At 36.9% G+C, this 19,627-nt stretch overlaps 1 protein-coding gene across 1 annotated transcript in view; it reads left to right on the forward strand.

The window, feature by feature from the left end:
• Window positions 1-19,627, forward strand: part of LOC140168259 (uncharacterized) — a 302,569-nt gene that overhangs the window by 224,176 nt on the left and 58,766 nt on the right. The window contains 5 exon segments of the mRNA XM_072191592.1: window positions 5,119-5,444; window positions 6,599-6,654; window positions 8,874-9,052; window positions 10,715-10,842; window positions 14,460-16,304. Of these exon segments, the coding sequence (XP_072047693.1) occupies window positions 5,119-5,444; window positions 6,599-6,654; window positions 8,874-9,052; window positions 10,715-10,842; window positions 14,460-16,304 (2,534 nt within the window).

Below are 19,627 nucleotides of genomic sequence, written 5' to 3' on the forward strand. Positions count from 1 at the left end.
ATAGGTATTAAACTTGGTGGGTACAGTCACTAATTAATTATAGCCAAAACCTTATTCAGACAACACTATTCTTGACATTGGCTTATGTATTTTGATACATTTTGATCAGTTTCGGTCCATTTGGACCCATTTCTATCCAATTCCACCAGATTCGATTCATGTCGCTAAATAGTAATTCCCTAAATTGATTGATGTATTCTTGTATGCTCTGCAAATGAGATAGCTACCAACCAACCAGATGTACCCATTGAATGTGATCTGTCACATTGCACAATCGACTCCAAGAACAATTACTTTCACTGTCACCAAAAAGCGCAGAGCCACAGCGCCATTGGTGCTCTTGTTTTGCATGGTGAAATTATTCTAACAATGTTGCTGATTGGGCCAATTGATAATGAAAACTTCTTTTTGGCCAATCGGCAGGTAGTTCTCACGGGGTTAAACAATTTACACAACTGTCCCCATCTTGCCATACCACTGGATGTAGAAAATGTATACCTTATGAGAGAAATAATGTTTAGAAACAATATTTGTTTGACATCACACTGCAGATTATGTAGCACCTTTGCATGAATTGGGAGCTGGTGGTAAGCATAACAAAAACATAAGAGTAAAAAACTCACCACTGTATATGAAGCATATATATATATTTATCATTTATCATTATCATATCCCTTCTCAGTCAAGAAACATCAAGTTCAAGTGCATTTTTTTGATATTTTGGTAGAACATGATTAGGCTTATTCATATAAAACTAATAAAAGCTTAAATCCCAGCTCTGTCAGAAGCCTTGACTACATCAGTATTTTAATGGCTCTACACTAAATCTTGTAGGCTTGCATCATTTATTTTTCTATCATTGCATATGCATCTCACATTGTTTTATGCTCTGCTAGGGTGAAGCTCATGATTTAAAATAAAAAACAAATTCAAAAAGGGATTTGTCCACATCACACAAGCATATCCACCTCTTTCCTTGTGATTTAAAGTAAAAACAGGCCCGTAGCCCCCAAATTTTCAAAAGTATACAAAAGTCTAAAAAATTTAAGAATTTGCGAGCGTAGCGAGCCAAAAAATTGATTTTTTAAAGCTTTTTTGGTCAAAAAAGGTCCAAATTTGGGGAAGAAAGTCCACTTTTCACAGAATTGCCCCCTCCCACTTGGAAAAAAGTCCACTTTTTCAAAATCAGCACCTCCCCACAAAAAATCCTGGCTACGGGCCTGAGTAAAAAACAAACAAATCAATTAAAAAACAGATTTGTCCAAAAGGTGGAAATATGACACTTAAAAAGGTTCATGAACTTTGTCCAGCAGCAGGGGTAAGGGTTACCAGGGTCTGCGATGACGCAATCACCCTAAGTGTCAAATGCTCATGGAATTGCTGGCCGGGCAGCAATAACCTGAGTAGCTACCGTTCCGCGATCGTGTGCTTGGCATGCGGGGGGTCAAAGGTTCGAATCCCGGGGGTGCCAAGTCAAAAAATCTTCTTCTTCTTGAAAAATTCGGATCTTCTTTGACTTCCGATAGCAAAAAGCATGGGTCAGTGTCAGGGTTAAGGAAGAAATGATTTCCTGTCTACCTAACCATAAAACTTTTATATATTGTGGTGAGTGGTACTGTCATCTGTTGAGTATCAGGATTGGACACTTCTCCCCTCATTACAAATGACCATACATGGATGTGCCGCAAGCATGGGTCGCATTTTCGGCTATTTAGTAAATTACCCCTTTTTTCTAGGATAATGTTGGTATATGGATGCGTAATTTGCTCAAAATTGTTTCAATTTCATCAGAAAAGAGCCCAATTTTGACCTTTGATATATTGATGGGTCCAATTTCTTGAAAAATTAGTATAGTGTTGGGTCGACTTTCAGATTAGGCCTTTCACAATTAATTCTTAATTTCCTGTTTCATGGTTGAAAACAAGGGATGAGGCAACTTTTAATTATTAATTATTAATTATCTTTTATTTTCTTTATTTTAAAACAAGTGGTCGCAACCTACATCAACCCGTTTCGACAAGGGACAAGCATTTAATTATTTTACAACTAAACTGAGCTCAAAAAGAAACTTATAATTTTTCACAAGGTCATATCTTGAAATCCTGTCCATCAAATTGAACCAAAATTACACACAGATTTACTTCAATACTCTACTCTTAACACATGTCAGTAACCAAGCAGTTATCCAACTGACACAACAGCAAAATGCACTGACATGGGACAGCTTACTGGACCACATTCACAGCCCAGCCCTGTTTCATGAAAAAAGTGTATGAAAAGCAGAAATCAGCACCGTTTTATCATCTGTGCAAGGATTTTGTGTGCATTCTCACAGATTTTTTGTCCTGGGTGCCAAATGTTGGGCTGTGAAAGTGAAGGAAGTCCAGGAAGCTGTCCCATGACAGTGCATTTTGCTGTTGTGTCAGTTGGACAACTGTTTGGTTACTGACATGTGTTTTGAGTAGAGTATTAAGGTAATCCTGTGTGTAATTTTGGTTCATTTTGATTGACAGTATTTTAAGATATGACCTTGTGATTCACAAGTTGTAAAAATTATAAGTTTCTTTTTGAGCTCAGTTTATGTTTGATTTTATACATAAGTAATGGTACAGTTATGTTCTTTGTTTATTCATCATTATAGTTGATATGATCAAGTCAGAAAGTAGCAAATGGGAGTCATTTAAGGGCTGGGGTATGAACGTTTGGACAGTATTTATTTTGGGACATTAGAGCACATCAGACATATCGAATCGCATTCTGAATACGAAGAATGTCATTCTGATATCAAATAATTTTGATTTTTGAAATTCGCAATTTAATACACATTTTATGGCAAATCATTAAAATTGATATTTTTGATATTTAACAGTACTTGAAGTAAACTTTATAAATCTGATGATTTATACTTAAAGTGTATGTAGGTGGGATGAAAAGCCGACGATCAATTGAAAATTTTGACCTTTTATTGAAGATATGGATTTTTTCCCCAAACACCAAAAAAAATTAGGTCTTTTGGGAAAAAAATCCATATCTTCAATATGAAAGGTCAAAATTTTCAATTGACCGTCGGCTTTTCCTCCCTGCTACATACACTTTAAGAATATATCATTAGATTTATATAATTTACTTCGAGGACTGTTATATATCAAAAATTTGAAAAATATCAAATTTTTATAATTTGTCATAAAATTTGTATTATATTGTGATTTTTAAAAAATGAAAATTATTTGATATCAGAAAGACATGCTTCGTATTCAGAATGCAATTCGATAGGTCTGAGGTGCTCTCATGTCCCACCAAAAATACTGTCGAAACACAATAAACGCTCATTTTGGATCCCTTAAAGTTATTTTAAAAGAGAAAATCCAAAATATAAATAAAATAATTAAATATTTTGCAATTCTCTACTTTGGACGCGAGGCGGAAACAGGAAACTAAGAATCAATTGTAAAGGGCCTTATCAGCGGTTCACTCTTAGATAAAAACGGTTCCAAGTAGAACCTAAAATGGTTCTTGAGCTGTCCTGTATGTGGAACCTTAAATGGTTCTACAAAGAACAGAAAAGGGTTCTGGAAAAGTTAGAAAGAACCATTTTAGACCTGAAAAGGGTTCTGGAAAGGGCAGAAAGAACCATTTTGGGGTTCTTTCAATTTTCAAGAACCCTTTTCTCTTGAGGGTTATACATACAGGACAGCCATGAACCCCTTTATCTAAGTCCTCCCTGATTCTTACCCAAACCAAACTTGAGTACCCCCTGGAAACTTCTACTTCAATTGTGACTTCGCAATCATGATGTAGGCTGTTAATGACTAGATATGATTTTTATGCCTTCGAGAACCGCTCTAGTCTTTCCACAAACGCAAAATAAATTTTAAACATTTGTTGATTTTGGGGCAAAAGATTTTAATAACATTTTAAAAGGGCATTTTGTGATCCACAGCCTCATCCCCCACCTTTCTCAAAAAATGTTTATGTACCAAAAATTTCTTGCAGATTAATTCGTTTGGAAAAATATCATCAAATTTGAATTTTGTTCTGGTATACGGTACCAGAATGAAATTACAACAGTGGTCTATGGAGCAGTGTAATACACATAATCATGCATAACTCGCAAACTCAAAATCAGAATCAACTGAAATTTTGGGAATAAGCTTTTTTTGTTGATATCTACTGAAAAATGTCATAAAAAGAGGATGCTAGGATCACAAATCCTCCTTTAAATGCCAAGTATTATAATGGTCTTCAAAAGGTTTGAAAATATTAGTATTCCATATGTTACAATGTTTTGCAGCAACTTAAACATGTTTTTAAAATCATCTGTCCTTTTCTGCCCTTTTTTCAAAAACGTTTTGTGTTTGCAGTGGTCATTTGTTCATGTCAGTCTGTCATATGCTTTCTATCATCAGGAATTTCCCTTTTTTGCTACACGTGCAGCGTGTCTTTTCCCAGCGGTGATGATGTCATGAAACACACTAGGGTTCCAGCATAAGCCCAGGGGACATTTTACATTTACAAGTTGAAAAAACTTGTAATAAAGCAGTCAAAATGTCATTATAAGTCTGCTTTCTCATTTCACACACGTCTTTGGACGCGCATGCTAAGCTATTATGTAATATCCCGATCCTGTATCATTGATGATATCATAAGTTAAAGGCTAGGTTTTACAGTGAATAACCTATGGTTGCATAGGTGGAATGTGTGTTTTGCACAAATATTTTTTACAATCTTTGTACATTTAGTCTATTTAGGGTAGGGGAAAGCTATGCCCTTGCCCCCTTTTTTTGTTACACCACTGCTTCCCTATTGGGAGATGTTTGATTCAAATCACTATCCTTAACAAGCACCGCGAGTGCAGTGCTCATGCTGGCTGGAAAGTTTTAAAAAATGTTGGCATTTTAGGAGGCAAACTCAATGGATAGGTCATTTTAAGCCTGCTATATAAAAATAGGTCATAATCTTTTGTACAATTTACTACAAAAGAATTTTTGGGCCAATTTTTCTAATCACTGGCTGCATGTCTGTACCAAGTTTGGGATCAAGCACCCTCCGCTGGGAGGTATAAATTTATCATGTTATTATTTTAGTTAACATAATATTCTGTTTATTATTGTTTTGCAGGTCACAGATTTGCCCCACATGGCCACACCCCCCACCATGGCAACAGTGCCCCAACAGTCCCTCCAGAACAACCACGAAGAGGCCCAAGGAGGGCGCTAACATACCATGGTGTCCCGAGGACACATTCCAAACGATTTGTGCGAATTAGGGAAACACGAGACAAAGACAATGTCACAGACAAAAAAGACAGCGACACTGACAATAAAGACAATACAACTGTACATATACCAGGGGAGGATGAAGCTGTGCCATATCCGCCTAGCGGAAAAGACAGGACAGAGGAGACAAAAGAAGACAAGACAGAAACTGATTCCATAGGGTCTAAGGTAAGAAAATGAGTTATAGTTGACCTCCAAATTTAGAAATTACCTGTATTTTTTTCTCAAAATTGAGTTACAGGAGAGAAATTCCCCATGCTCCCTCCCTTGTGGGGGGGAGGGTATGGGGAACAGTAGCCCCAGTGATTATCATGTGTTAGGTAATCCAAACAGCATTAGGAAAGACTGAGACATCAGAGGGTCAACACTACACTCCTCTTGAAACTGACTGTAAGCTACATACAAATGTGGTTCTGCAGCACATGTGTTTGACAGCCTTACATCCCTCCTAAGGATGGAGCATGTCATGGTTCATTTGCCAAATGTACCACATTTTAGTGTGTTTCTTTTTTCCCATGTTTTTGAAGGATGTTTGTGTTTTTTAAAACACAAACACAGGAAAAACATTTAAAAATGGGCTGCGAAGCAGCAAAGAAAAACAGTGGGCTAAACATGCAATAAAAACAGAAAATTTCCAGGCTTTTTCTTCGGGTTTTGGGCCAAAGGAAGCTGAAACAATCCCCTTTTAGCCTTGTATTGTTTTGTCAAACCATTTTAATGTAGTGGATTTCAAAAGCCGGTGGTCGAGCGGAACGGGCTCCGACTCATAATCGGAAGGTTGCGGGTTCGAGCCCCAGCGACGCCATCGTGTTGTGCCCTTGAGTAAGGCCCTTTATCATGATTACTCTTCTCCACCCAGGTGTATAAATGGGTACTGGCATTCTGAAATGCTGGGAAGGTAATAGACTCGCTGTGGAGGAAGTGTAGTGATCCCCCTATACAGTGTCCGAAATAAGGAAAATATGGAGGTTGTCCCAAGGACAACTAAAGCATGAATTCTGCTTGTCCTAAAAACATTTTGGTTATCCCCAAAATATATATGTCATGTTTTTGAGTGCAAAGAATCCAAATAGTGGTTATCCAGGGGATAAGTACTAAGCTCAATATGGTTGTCCCCTGTGATTTTTGGACAAGAGGATAAGTGTTTATTTCGAACACTGCCCCTATAGCAACATTACATGGAGTGTGGCCCAATCGCCAATGAAAGAGAGATGGGCACTCCGATCACTGTTTACAGGATTGCCTCCTTTACTTTTTTAAAAATCACAAATGATGTTTGCATAATTTTGTCAGTAAATGTGTATCTTTTGTGTTTTATTTAGGGCTCATCAACAGCAATAAAGTCTGGCAATGGTAGTATACGACGGTATCGGAGAAGGTAGGCTCAATCCAACAGTTAATATCTAATTCATGTGTATTTATTCACAGTAACAGAAAGAACATTGAAGATAACTCTTTGTGCAATAAGAAAAAGTAGTACTTGCCTGTTTGTTTGTTTTGGTGTCTTTGTTTTTATTTTGTTCACTGATTTTTTGTTCATTGATTGATTGGGTATCTTAAAAGAGAAATGTGGTCTACATGTATATTCCAGTTGAATCGGTACACCCCCATGGAAGACATGACCTTAATCTCTTGGCACAGGGATGCAGATTGCAAATGGATTCACCCATTCAGGTAACCCCACTTGAAATTCACACTCCCTGTGTGGAAGATTAAGGTCATGTCTTCCATGGTGGTGTATGTATTTCAACTGAAATAAGTCAATTTGTCCGGTCTGACGTGTACATTGCTCAAAACCGTCAGTGCTTGAAAAAGAGTTGAAATAGGGGAGAAAGCCCGTGAAAATCATGCCTACACTCTTAAAACTAGGTAGTCATTTTTGAAATGGTGTCACTGTCAAATATTTTGCTCAAAAAGTGTAAAGTGGCACATTTATTTTGTGACCAAAATGTTCCCGTAATATTTTTAGTCAGCATATATTTGACCACATAGTTTTAAGAGTGTACCAATCAGCAGGCCCTGTGAAATTCTGTCACCAAAGACAGCAAGATGGAATCAATTCCCAAAATGCCCTATACTTGAAGATTTTTGCTTAATTTGACCACTTCCTGCACACCAGAATGCTGAAATTATGTTCTTTTTAAAAATGAAGCAAAAAAAATGTAAAATCTATGAAAATTACGCTAATCTCATTTACAGACTTTATCTTTGTACGCTATCCTAATACTCAGTGACTGCTCGTGATTGATGTTTAAGAGATGGTAGGATATTTTGGTCAAATTCTTCACAGAAAATCCTATTTTTACACAAATGGAGTTGATTAAGAACAGGGCATGACATTCAGACTTCTATAATTGTGTTATTTCTTCGAAATAATTCATATTTCCTGTATAATTGTGTGATTTCCTTTAAATAATTCATAATTTCCTGTATTTGACCAATGAACATGTGATGGAAAGTCCCTCTAAAACAGAGGTGAGTTGGAGGGTTAAGGAGCCATATTATTCCAATTTTAGCCATTTAATTAAAAAACTGCAGTGTACTTCTTAATATTAATACATGGGTTTTATAAGAAATGATGAGTAAAGGCAGCCAATAATCACATTTATATTTCCATAGGTCTTGCCGTTTTTTAGTTAAGGCCAATAATATATCAATACAAATGATTCCCCTTACTTTGTGGATCTCCTTTGTAGAACCCATACCATTCCTGTTGTGGGTCAGCTTTATTTGTCTCAATATTTGAATGCAAACCCACCTTAAAGGGGCATTTTGTGATCTACAGCCTCCTCCCCCTCTTTTCCCAAAAAAAGTTGAGATTTTTACACCACCTCTGGCTACATAATGTTTATGTACCAAATATTTCTTGCAGATTAATTCGTTTAGCAAAAATAATTGCCAAATTTGAATTTCGTTCTGGTGCACCAGAACGAAATTACAACACATTGTCTATGGAGCAGTGTAATACACATAATCATGCATAACTCATAAACGCAAAATCGGAATCAACTGAAATTTTGGAAATAAGCTTTTTTCGTGGATATCGACTGAAAAATGTCATAAAAAGAGGATGCTAGGATCACAAAATCCTCCTTTAAGCCATAATGCATTTTATTTTCCTAGTTTTGTTCTTCCTTTATCGAAATTCAATAAATCTGCCAATCAATCTAATAAATAAATGATCCATTCATCCAATCAATCAATCAATCAATCAATCAATCAATCAATCAATCAATCAATCAATCAATCAATCAGTCAATCACCAGGTGTATGAATTTCAACTGGATGAGCCCAATATTCGCTGCCAGAGTGCATGTTAGTAACCATTGGTTACTGGTTCAAGCCTGGGCTCATACACCTGTTCAATTATGATATGCCATAGGCTTTGTGTTGTGATCATTTTGATCAGTGGTTCATAACAAAGAATGTATGAGCCTGTTGACCTAGCAACGGTCATATTCTAACGTGCACTACGCCAGCGAATATACTGCCACCACATTGTTGTGGTTATTGTTGCTATTGTTTTGTTACATGATTTTTGTTTGTTTCCATTCTACGAGAGTCATTTTTCTTTGTTCCATTTTGTCTTTTGTGAAGTCACAGGAGGAAACCTAAAATTCTCGGTGACTTACCATACCATTGTGAAAAAACAAGAAGACGAAGCACAACTCACAAGATTAAAGGGAGGGGTCGGAAGATGTCATCACAGTTCAGAAGTATGGACAATGATGAAGATACAGAAAACCTTGATCAATATGCTATCAACCAGATGCTAAGTAAGTTACATCTTTGCATATACAACTCTTCATCTATCTTCCTTTAATCATTATGAATCAAGATGTTCCATCTTCAGGTGAAAGTTTAGTTTTTACCATTTTTTGTCCAAGATTTTGTCTAGGCTACATTTTGTATTTCCCAATTTTGAATGATGGCATATTATGGCATAATAGTGATGTCATGGAGAATGTTGGTACTTATTTTTATATCACTTGAAAGAGGAGACCCATAGCTGTAAATTAATACCAAAAAGAATAACATACAATGTTGTACTAAGAAATCCAAAAAAGTGATGCAACCCTCATTAAGGGGGTACTACACCCCCCTGGCCAATTTTGTGCCTATTTTTGCATTTTTCTTAAAAATTATAGCGATTTATTGATCAAATATTGGTTTTCCCTCATTTTTGACTGTAACTCCACAACTGTGGTCTGTGCTGAAATAAAATTTCCAGTGCAGTAGTTATAGTCCTTGCCCCTATAATATACATATCTTTAATACTTGTCACCAATGCGTGAAAAATGCAAAAATAGGCACAAAATTGGGCAGGGGTGTAGTACCCCTTAAAGCATTATATAATAGACCACTTGACATGTGACGTCATTGCCCGGCAGTATGCACGCAAATTCGATTGGTCTTTGCCCTGCAGTGTGCGTACCTATCGTAGTTTGCTCAGTGTGCGTGCATTTTAAATCACCCACCACATTGCATATAGTACAAGAAAGCCATTGAACATTCTTAGTCAGTGGGAGTGGTCTAGTTCGTAGACACATTTCTGATTGGACAATCGCATGATTTCGGGTGCCGTCTATCAGGCCGTAGACGACCCTATGTCATCATGCGTCTTGATTATGCGTAACATGCGTGTAGAGGTGCGCGTATGTATCGTGCTGGATGCGTAGACTAGTGCGGAATACGCGAACGCGCTAGCAATACGCGCAACAGAATACGTGAAGTTGTAAACAAGTTTCGTTCATTTTATAATGAGGGAGTTTTTATGACGGTAACTTAGTTTTTGCTTAAAAAATTTGTTTACAGTTATTAAAATAATATGTAACTGACTAAGAATGAGAATAAACGATAGGAATTTTTATTTTGCCTATCCTCTACCTATGATAGACGACAGGCAGGTCCAATATCTTTATCGTAGTGGATACCGCCGCGCCGGCATCCACTACTCAAAATATTGGACCTGCCTGTCGCTCATCACACGGTAGAGGATAGGCAAAATAAAAATTCCTATCGCTTATTCTCTAAGTGTAAAGTGGTTTGTTCCAGCATATCGATAGACCAGTCCCTCGCCTTTGTTGATAAACAATGATGTCAAGTGGTCTATACCTTGGTAATTCAACCTGGCATTTAAATGTTATTAAAATGTTTTGAATAAAGGTTTTAACCTCCTGAGCACTACCTGCCGATCTAACACTGCCTCTGATTGGTCACTTACATGATATCTTCACTTTAATCACCAATCAGAATGGAGCTTTGCAAATAATTCACCCCAATTTTTGTTTGTGTGGTGAAATTATTGTAACAATGTTGGTGATTGGTCCAATTGATAATGAAAACTTCTTTTTGGCCAATCGGCAGGTAGTTCTCATGGGGTTAAAAACATATTTGTGTTTGCTGGGTAATGAAGGAACATTTTCATTTTCTTGCAGGTCACAGATATGATGACTTAGCCGGTGTACGTAGAGGGTCGCGAACGTTACATATATCACGGTGTCCAGCAACGCCTACCAGGTCTTTGAGTGCTTCCGTACAAAAAAGGAGTCACAAACCACACCAGGTAATCCTAAAGCGATGGCAGGTTTACCTTTGTCTCTGTTATTCGGCCATTCCCAGATGTAATCCATACATCTCTATTCAAGACATGAACTTATTATTTCGTGCAGGGGCACTCACCGTCGCGGCGGTGGGCGCAGGGGGTGTAGATTTCAAACCCCATTTTAAATTCCCACTCCCTGTTTGGAAGTTAAGGTCATGTCTTCCATAGAGGGTTTATGGATTTCAACTGGAATATTACATTGTAGTAAGCTGTAAGTAAGCTTAATTATTTTGATGGTTTTGTTCAAACATCAACATGTTATTAATTTATTGAATTATTTGTTATTCATTTGCTGTACCAGTGAAATAGTCACTTTGTTGATATATTTTCTAAGCATTTCAGATAAAGTTATGACATGACATGTGGCTGATATAAACAACAAAACAAGTTTGTTTGTAGTCTGCCCATGTTTTGTTTTCCTGAACAGTTGCACTGCATATTTTGTTTTGTTTTGTTTAAAAAAAGCTGGTAAAATTATCATTTTTATGCCCAAAAATCCCTTTGAAAAGATTTATTTCAGAAATACAAAATCTATAAAAATCAACCATGCTGCACAAACTTGATCATTTTTGTTTGTAAAAAATAACCTATTGTTTTTGAATAAAAATTGTGTGCAATTTTAGGCATATTTTTATAAATCCTGACCTAAAAACACCACCAACAATGCGTTTCGCATTTTGGTTACAAACTTGTTTTTGTTTTTGTATTGGTCACCGGGATTGGTCATACACAAATTTGTTTATGTATTGGTCACCGGGATTGATCATGATGAAGTAGTTATTGCACATAATATACCCTGATAACCTGTTTCCGGTACTTAATATGCTTAAGCTGATGTGTTTGTGACCTGTATTTGTTGTGCCCTATTTTTTGTGTTTAGTGTTCAATATTCACAGTTAAAGCCATATTATAACATTTTCAAACAAAATAGATTAGCATTTCTTTGCCATAAAATGTTAGATTTTACTGTCAGATATATCCCCTTTTATTTTTGAGCCGAACAACTACGGCAAAGCAAAGAAAATTGGAATTTACTACCAGCGCACATGTCGCCAATACGTACCACTCCTTCGGTCATGTTATAGTACAACCTTTTGTTGTGTATATCACCGTCCCGCACGCCGTGTATGTACTGTGTGTTATGAACATTGTGTATACGTTCGACTAATAATTCCATCGTAAAAATAAAGCGCCGGTTCCATCGTTTTATTCAAAATCTCGGATTTTGACAAAACTACAGCACCTAGAGTCTTGATTTTTGCAGGCTATATTGGCTTAATAAAGTACAATTTAATTGTGTAAAAAACTGAATTAAAAAAATTCAGTGAGGGCATCCTCCTCAGCAAATGTTATAATATGGCTTTAATTGTACTTGAAAGACAGTTGTGTCATTGTGTGTCGTGCATTGCTGATATGTTCATTCTCATATTCATTCATTGGTTTGTCAGTGGTGGCACCTCGTGAAAGATAATTGTGTCATTATGTGTTGTGCATTGCTGAGATTTTCATTAGTTGTTGCTCAATTGTGGATAGCTTTTGTGTTCCTCATATCCATTCATTGTTTTAACTGTGGTGGCACCCTGGGGAGGGGGGTTGGGATTCTCCCCTCTCCCTACTTGGGTCAAAATAAGTAATCAGGACAATGTCCACTTTTTAGGCTAGAAATGCTACAGTTTAGACAAATTTTCCAATCCCCCTCAAATGTTCTAGCTCCCAGAGAAAAATTTAAAATCCTGATGCCACCATTTTGTTTTGGCCATAAAGTGAAAGAACTCTGGAACAAAGTTTGTTCTTCTTTTTGAAATGTTTACATTTTACTTTTATTGTGTTGTCTAACAACCATTGTGTATATGTGAACATTGTGTGAACATCATGAGAATATCATGTGAAGATCATGTAAGCATCATGTTAGCATCATGTGAACATCATTTTAAAATGTGAACATCATGTGAACATCATTTGAACATCATGTGAACATCATTTGATCATCATATGAACATCATTTGAACATCATGTGAACATCATGTGAACATCATTTGCACAGTGTGTGGTATCATTTTCAATATGTACTTCAGTTGTTAATGCTGTAATATTGTTATAACGTGACATAGTGTTGTAACATCAAGTGTCCGAACTGTACCATATATATATATTACCAGTCTTGTTGTTTGTGAACATAACACACATAAACTTTTTGAATGTCTTGTGATCATCTTTTACATGTTGTCTGTAAGCTATATCTTGTGACCATAAATTGTGTGTGTAACTTTTAAGTTATGGAAAACCATCACAAGGCCAAAAAATGGTTTATCTCTCAAATAAAAAAAAATGTAAAAAGGCCCAGCACATATAGCTGGGGAGGTACTCAGTACAAATGACCATACAGGGGCGTGCGCAAACATGGGTAGCATTTTCAGCCTTTTGGTATATCAATGACCCATTTTCTAAGCCAATTTTGGTATATGGATAGGTCATTTTTTTCAAAATTTTATCAATTGTTTTGGAAAATAGCCTAATTTTGCCTCAATCTAGCCAAAAATTTCTCAATTTCCCCAAAATTGTGGGGAAATTTGTAAAAACTAAGATAAGTTAGGTTAAATTTGGCCAAAAATTTTGACTTTTGGTATATCGATGGGTCCAAATTTCTTGAAAAATTGTTATATTGATGGGTCCACTTTCAAACTTTCAGCGTCACACCCCTACCAAAACCAAACTTGGGTACCCCCAGGATTTACATATACGTGTGCATGGGTTAGAGAGACAAACCTTCCTTTTTTTTTGGGTATAATTTTTTTGTTATTTGTATGTGTTTCCACTAGCATATCTTTACTGTCTGTGGAGATCATTCAAGCATATCATTACTGTTTGTAAAAATCATTCAAGTATTATGTGTACATGAATAGGCCTACTAATTAGCAGTTTATTGTATTTACCACATTGTTATGTTGTGTACTAATCACTTCATATTTATTTCTCTTGTCTGAGATGTTAATGGATATACTAATCAAATAGTTTTGAATTTTTCAGAATACAATTTATTGAGAACACCAAAATATTTTGAAATTTACTAAAGTATTATATAATGATCATGTATGTTATATATGTACCATCGTAACAGCTCTTCTACTTCATATCTTGATGTTGTTCACTTGTGTACCAGTTTGTCCCTCCAAAGGACTACACATGTTCATGGGAACTTGTTTTGTAGTAGTGCACTGTGTGATTGTTTCCATGTTGTAACTGAACTTAGTTTGAATGTGATTGTATGTTGTGATCATGAGATGCTTGTTCTGGTAGTAATGTCAAGCTTGTATATTACTATTTCTTATTATCATGTTGATCAGTCTTAGAGCTGACACTACTGCAGTGCTATTGATTTATTTGATTATCACATAGAGTTAGTATGCTTTGTTTCAAAGTAGTTACGTGTTAACTGAACTGTTAGAATGTTGAATGCATGATTTTTGTCTACTTCCCTTCTTTAAAATATATATATCATTAGTTGTTCAAATGTTTTAGTATGCTATCCATGCATGCAGATTTGATGAATGTGTTGTGCTTAACTTTGTGATCCCCAGGAGGATTTAGAATCTCAACAACAGGAGGCTGACATCCCTATGGAACAGGAATGCATTGAGAATAGTCCCAGTCCAGGTGATGAGGAAATTTGCGCAGAGAAAACTGAAATACATGAACATGAACAAGTATTAGGAGTGGCTGATGGGGGAGTTGATGATGAGGAGAAAGAAGATGGAGAAACAGCTGTAACAGGAGGTGATGATGATGATGCAGATAAGCTGGTGTCCAATCAGAATATAGGCCAGTCAAATGATGAATGTGATTCAGATGATTCAATTCCGCCAACAAAATTTGCCCGTCTTGCTGATGCTGATGGGCGAAGAAAATATTTTGCTCGCGAAAGGAGCAATAAAGTTGATGATGATGATGATGATGATGATGATGATGATGATGATGATGATGATGATGATGAAAGAAGCATCAATGTTGAGGAGGAGGAGGAAGAAGAAGAGGAAACACAACCATTGTTAAAGCCAGAAGTGCTTGTACAATCTGGACAAAAGAAACCAGATAATGAAGATGCAAAACAAGAGTCTGAAAAGCCATCTGAACGGGAGAAGGCTCCAGAGAGTAGTTGGATGATTGTGACATCAGATGGTGAAGGTCCAGAACAGACATCTGCAGAAATCCCTAAAAAGGAAGAGCCCAAATGTAGTTGGATGATTGTGACATCAGATGGTGAAGATCCAGATCATGCATCTGCAGAAGTCCCTGAAAAGGAAGAACCAAAATGTAGCTGGATGATTGTAACTTCAGATAATGAGGATGCAAAACAGGCATCAGCAGAGCCATCTGAACAGGAAAATGCTCCAAACAAGAATGGGGTGGTTAGGGCTTCAGATGGAGAAGATCCAGAACATGCATCTAGAGAAATGTCTGAAAGAGATGCAGATGGTCAGAAGAGGGCTGCTCGGAAAAAACGGAGAAAATCCAAGGATGTTAAGAGAAAAGGAGATGGTGATAGTGAGGGTGATGATACTTTTTTGGAACTAGCTCCAGGAGAACGGGAGATTTTGCGTAAGAAGGTAAAAGAAGATCTGCAAATGAAGATGAGACATAGAACAGTATCCAATACATCTACCAGCTCATGGGATGTTAAAACATCAAGCTCATCAAGTGATGAATCTGATGACTCTGATATGCAGAGGCCTAAGTTTGGCTCTTTGGGACAGTATGACGTAGATATGATGACATCCGGACGAGCTCATTATGTGCATGACAGAGATGAGCAAAGAAGAATCCGTGCAAATAGTGAATTATTAAGTGAGAATATGCCCAACGACGAGCAAAGTAGAATCCGTTCAAAGAGTGAATTGATCCCGAGTAAGCCTGAAGAGGTGGCAAAGGATCCAAGTCTGCATACACCCTTTAGTGCCACATCAGCTTTGGCCTTAGGAATGGCGGATTTTGCTATGGCTGTTTCTCACAAAGCACAGCTTGAAGTACATGAAGGATCAGGTGGAAGTGGAAGAGGTGAGGATGGAGATGGTGGAAGTGGAGGTGGAGATAAAAGTGGAAAGGATGGAAGTGATAGCAAAGAAAGAGGAGGTGGTGAACGTAAACGTAGGGTTACCTTTGCTGATGGTCTGAATAGCTCAGAACAACATCAAACAGAACATAAGGTCACCATCACTGATGATAACAACTCCAAAGATGACCAGAAACCAATACAACCGAGGAGACGACGAGCAGGGATAGTGTTGGATGGTGGTGTGGATCACAGCATGATGAAAGAAATGCTGGGAGAGATGGGTGGTGCCTTTGGTAAGAAGCAGGGCTCAGGGCCTCCAGGAGAGAATCCATTGCTACGGAAGGCTATGGGGAATGGAGTTGAGCCTAAACAGGTAAAATATTGATATCATGCATTGCATTTCACACATGAAGATTTGGATGCAAACGAGACAGGTGCAGGGTTTTTCTTGATAAGGGAATCATGCCTAACCTCAATTTTTGGAATTAACCTTTTATTTTACAGCATGTGAATGTGCATGGAATTGTTTGCTCTGATCCATGGGATAGGTGTATTAGCATGTTGGTATTTACCATGCATTTTTAATTTAATATTCATAATTTAATATTCATAAAAGGATAACGGGCACACCATCATTGGCCCCTGAACATGTTTAAAGCAAAACCTCCTATGTAACTTTTTGGCAGTTTTGTTTTAAACATGTTCAGGGGCCACAATCACATACAAGGTTTTTCCTGCCCAATGATGACACACACACCTGTACATACAAATAAATCTTGTCCATCTCATCCTCGAATTCTGCTTATTACGCTTTACGATCCGTTAAAATGAATTCTGGCTGTAAAATCTATCTAAAATAAACTTGATCCAAAGTTTGGCAAAAATTTATATTATAATATATACAACATGTTACCCAGTACATCAATCATATAAAGAAGATAATAAAGCAAGAATATTTGACATACGTAACAGTATGCAATACATATTTGGCAAAAAGGGCTATTCCAGTTGAAATCCATACACCCCCTATGGAAGACATAACCTTAATCTCCAATACAGAGAGTGTGAATTTCTAATGGAGTCGCCCATTCACCCCACCCCATTTGAAATTTTCACTCCCTATGTAGACGATTAGGCCATGTCTTTTATACGGGGTGTATGGATTCAGTTGGAATACCCAATCAAGTAGGATATTCTATTATCATTAATGACATCAAATACACCCGCTACATTGCCTGTATATACCCTTAGGACCCCATGTCAGATAGCAGACAACCAAGAGCCCCTCATGGCTACATACCAGTCAGCCAAGATGCGCCACCCAATGAAGGAGGAGGAAGACGAGACCAACCAAGAAGTAGAAAGACAAGTTATGCTAATTTTAGTAAACCCATTGAAGTGCACCCAAGAGGTACAGTATTGTCATAGAAAATGTCACATACCGTATTTCGTCAAATGAACGCCCCCGGGGGCGTTACATTTTCCAAACGGGGGGCGTTTATTCAAGGTCAATTTTAGAACGATAATTCCCGTTAAAATCATTAGGTAAACTAAAAACACATGCTAAAATGACGAACTATGAACTAGAAACACTGACTTCTGGCTCAATTCCGGGTTTCTGATCCAGATTTTCGCCAATTATTGACGCTATTATCGACCATGTGCGCAACTTGGTAAGCTTACTACACAAGATAGCATGGAAATATCGGCATTTTTGAAACATCTTGGTTGAAAAAAAAAAAAAGTAGTGGGGCGTTTATTTGAGGGGGGAGGCGACTATTTGACTTAAATACGGTATATAGTTATTTTAACACAAAACATTTATATTCAACATAATATAACATCTTCTCACTTTCTCCTGCTAAACATTAAATGACTATCAAAAAAATATTTTGTCTATAAACTGCACCACCAAACGATCAACAATTATATATCGAGGGATTTGGGCTATTTGATTTAAAATCCACACTACCCCTGTGAAAGTCTTCTACAGAGGGAGTATGAGTTCCAGGTAGAATAGACAGTTGGGTAACTTCCATTTCAAATTCTCACTCCAGTTGTGGACGATAGGCCTATAAGTAAATCTATAATACAGGGGGTATGGGTTGCATAATGATTAAGCCTGATCAATTACATCTGAAAAACATACTCCCCCTGTGGAAGATATTTCCAAAATCTTCCACTCCACAGGGGTTGTGTGGATTTCAAATGGAATTGCCCATTATAATCAGAGCTCAAATGGAGCTTCTGGCACAAATCCCTCGATATAGGCAATTTTTGATCACACTGTCTCAAAAAATCCTTTTTGTAAAATAATACACTTACTACCTGTTTACTTGAACTAACAAATTGTAACAGTCAGTTTCTTACACAATGACATCCACGTTATCTTGTAACAAGCAACATTTACCCATGGCGAGTCATTGACATCAGTGCACATTTCATTAGGCACAGCTTCAAATCGTGAACGTTCGCTCAAAGAGTTAGCATATGTGACCCAATCTGATCCACTCAGGCCAATGGCAGAAATTTTGAACCCACGGTTGTTTGATGGCATGTAGAACTGTATCATAGGTTGTGAGTTCGAGAGCCGCTTTCGTGCCAACGTGTTGTGTCCTTGGGCAAGGCACTTTATCCTCATTGCCTACTTGGGGATGTGGTTGGGTTGGATTGGATGTTTGTATAGTTGTTTGTTTCAATGTTGCAATATTGGCGCTGATTAAGCTGCTGCCTGCAAATTGCATTGTGTTTGTTTAGGTGTGTTTAATGTACAATTCTAGCAATTTGACCTGCGGGTCACGATTAGAGTTTGAAATAAAAACCTTCCTTTTTTTTTATCATTTTTAAGAAAAGTTGAAAACTGATGGTGCTATTTATCTTAAATCTTGTTTGCATCTGGTAGACACTTGTAAAACATCAGAAAATGAGTAACAAATTTAAAGGAAATTTAAAAAAAAATTGATCATGCAATGAAAGGAATTATCCTCATATTTTTGAGCTAAATTAAACTTGAAATATAGGCCTATGTAAATAGCATCCTCAATTTACACACAAATACACAATTTGTAAGATAAAAATTACCACATTAAAGGCTGGAAAAGATGAACAATTCGATAAAGAAAGCAAAATCTATGTTAAAAATAACTGAAGAAATACTATATATGTATATTAGTATGATAGCTGTTGGTATTGTCCAGGTCTAGAATTAAAAATTATATAATGTTTTGTTATAAAAATTAATAAATGATCACATCAAACAACCATGTACCATAACTAACTTGCTCAGTACATACACTTGAATCCCCGGGTCTCTTGAATATTTGGTTGGGAAGTTATGAACCTTTTATATGTCCGTTTTCTTATGTTTTTTATTATTTTTTCTCCTCAAGTTTTGCCTATATCTCAGTTTTATTATTGCCGACTTTAGCCTGATCTGGTCACATATGCACTTCATACCATGGAGCATTTTTAATTGTTATCTGTACAGGACCAACTAAATATACGCCCCATAAATAAATGTCATGCATCTTTGTTTTTTGATTAATAAGCCTACAAGCGCACACATCTAAAGACACCTCATACATGTGTGTGAATAACAGCTACCTCAACACGCTGACATTGCTCTCTCAAGGAAATACAAATACTATAGAAAAGTTTAATATTCATTTCGTTCATTGTATTTCCGTACTTTTTTCA

The sequence above is a fragment of the Amphiura filiformis genome, chromosome 13 (assembly GCF_039555335.1).
Source record: "Amphiura filiformis chromosome 13, Afil_fr2py, whole genome shotgun sequence".
Lineage (NCBI taxonomy): Eukaryota > Metazoa > Echinodermata > Ophiuroidea > Amphilepidida > Amphiuridae > Amphiura > Amphiura filiformis.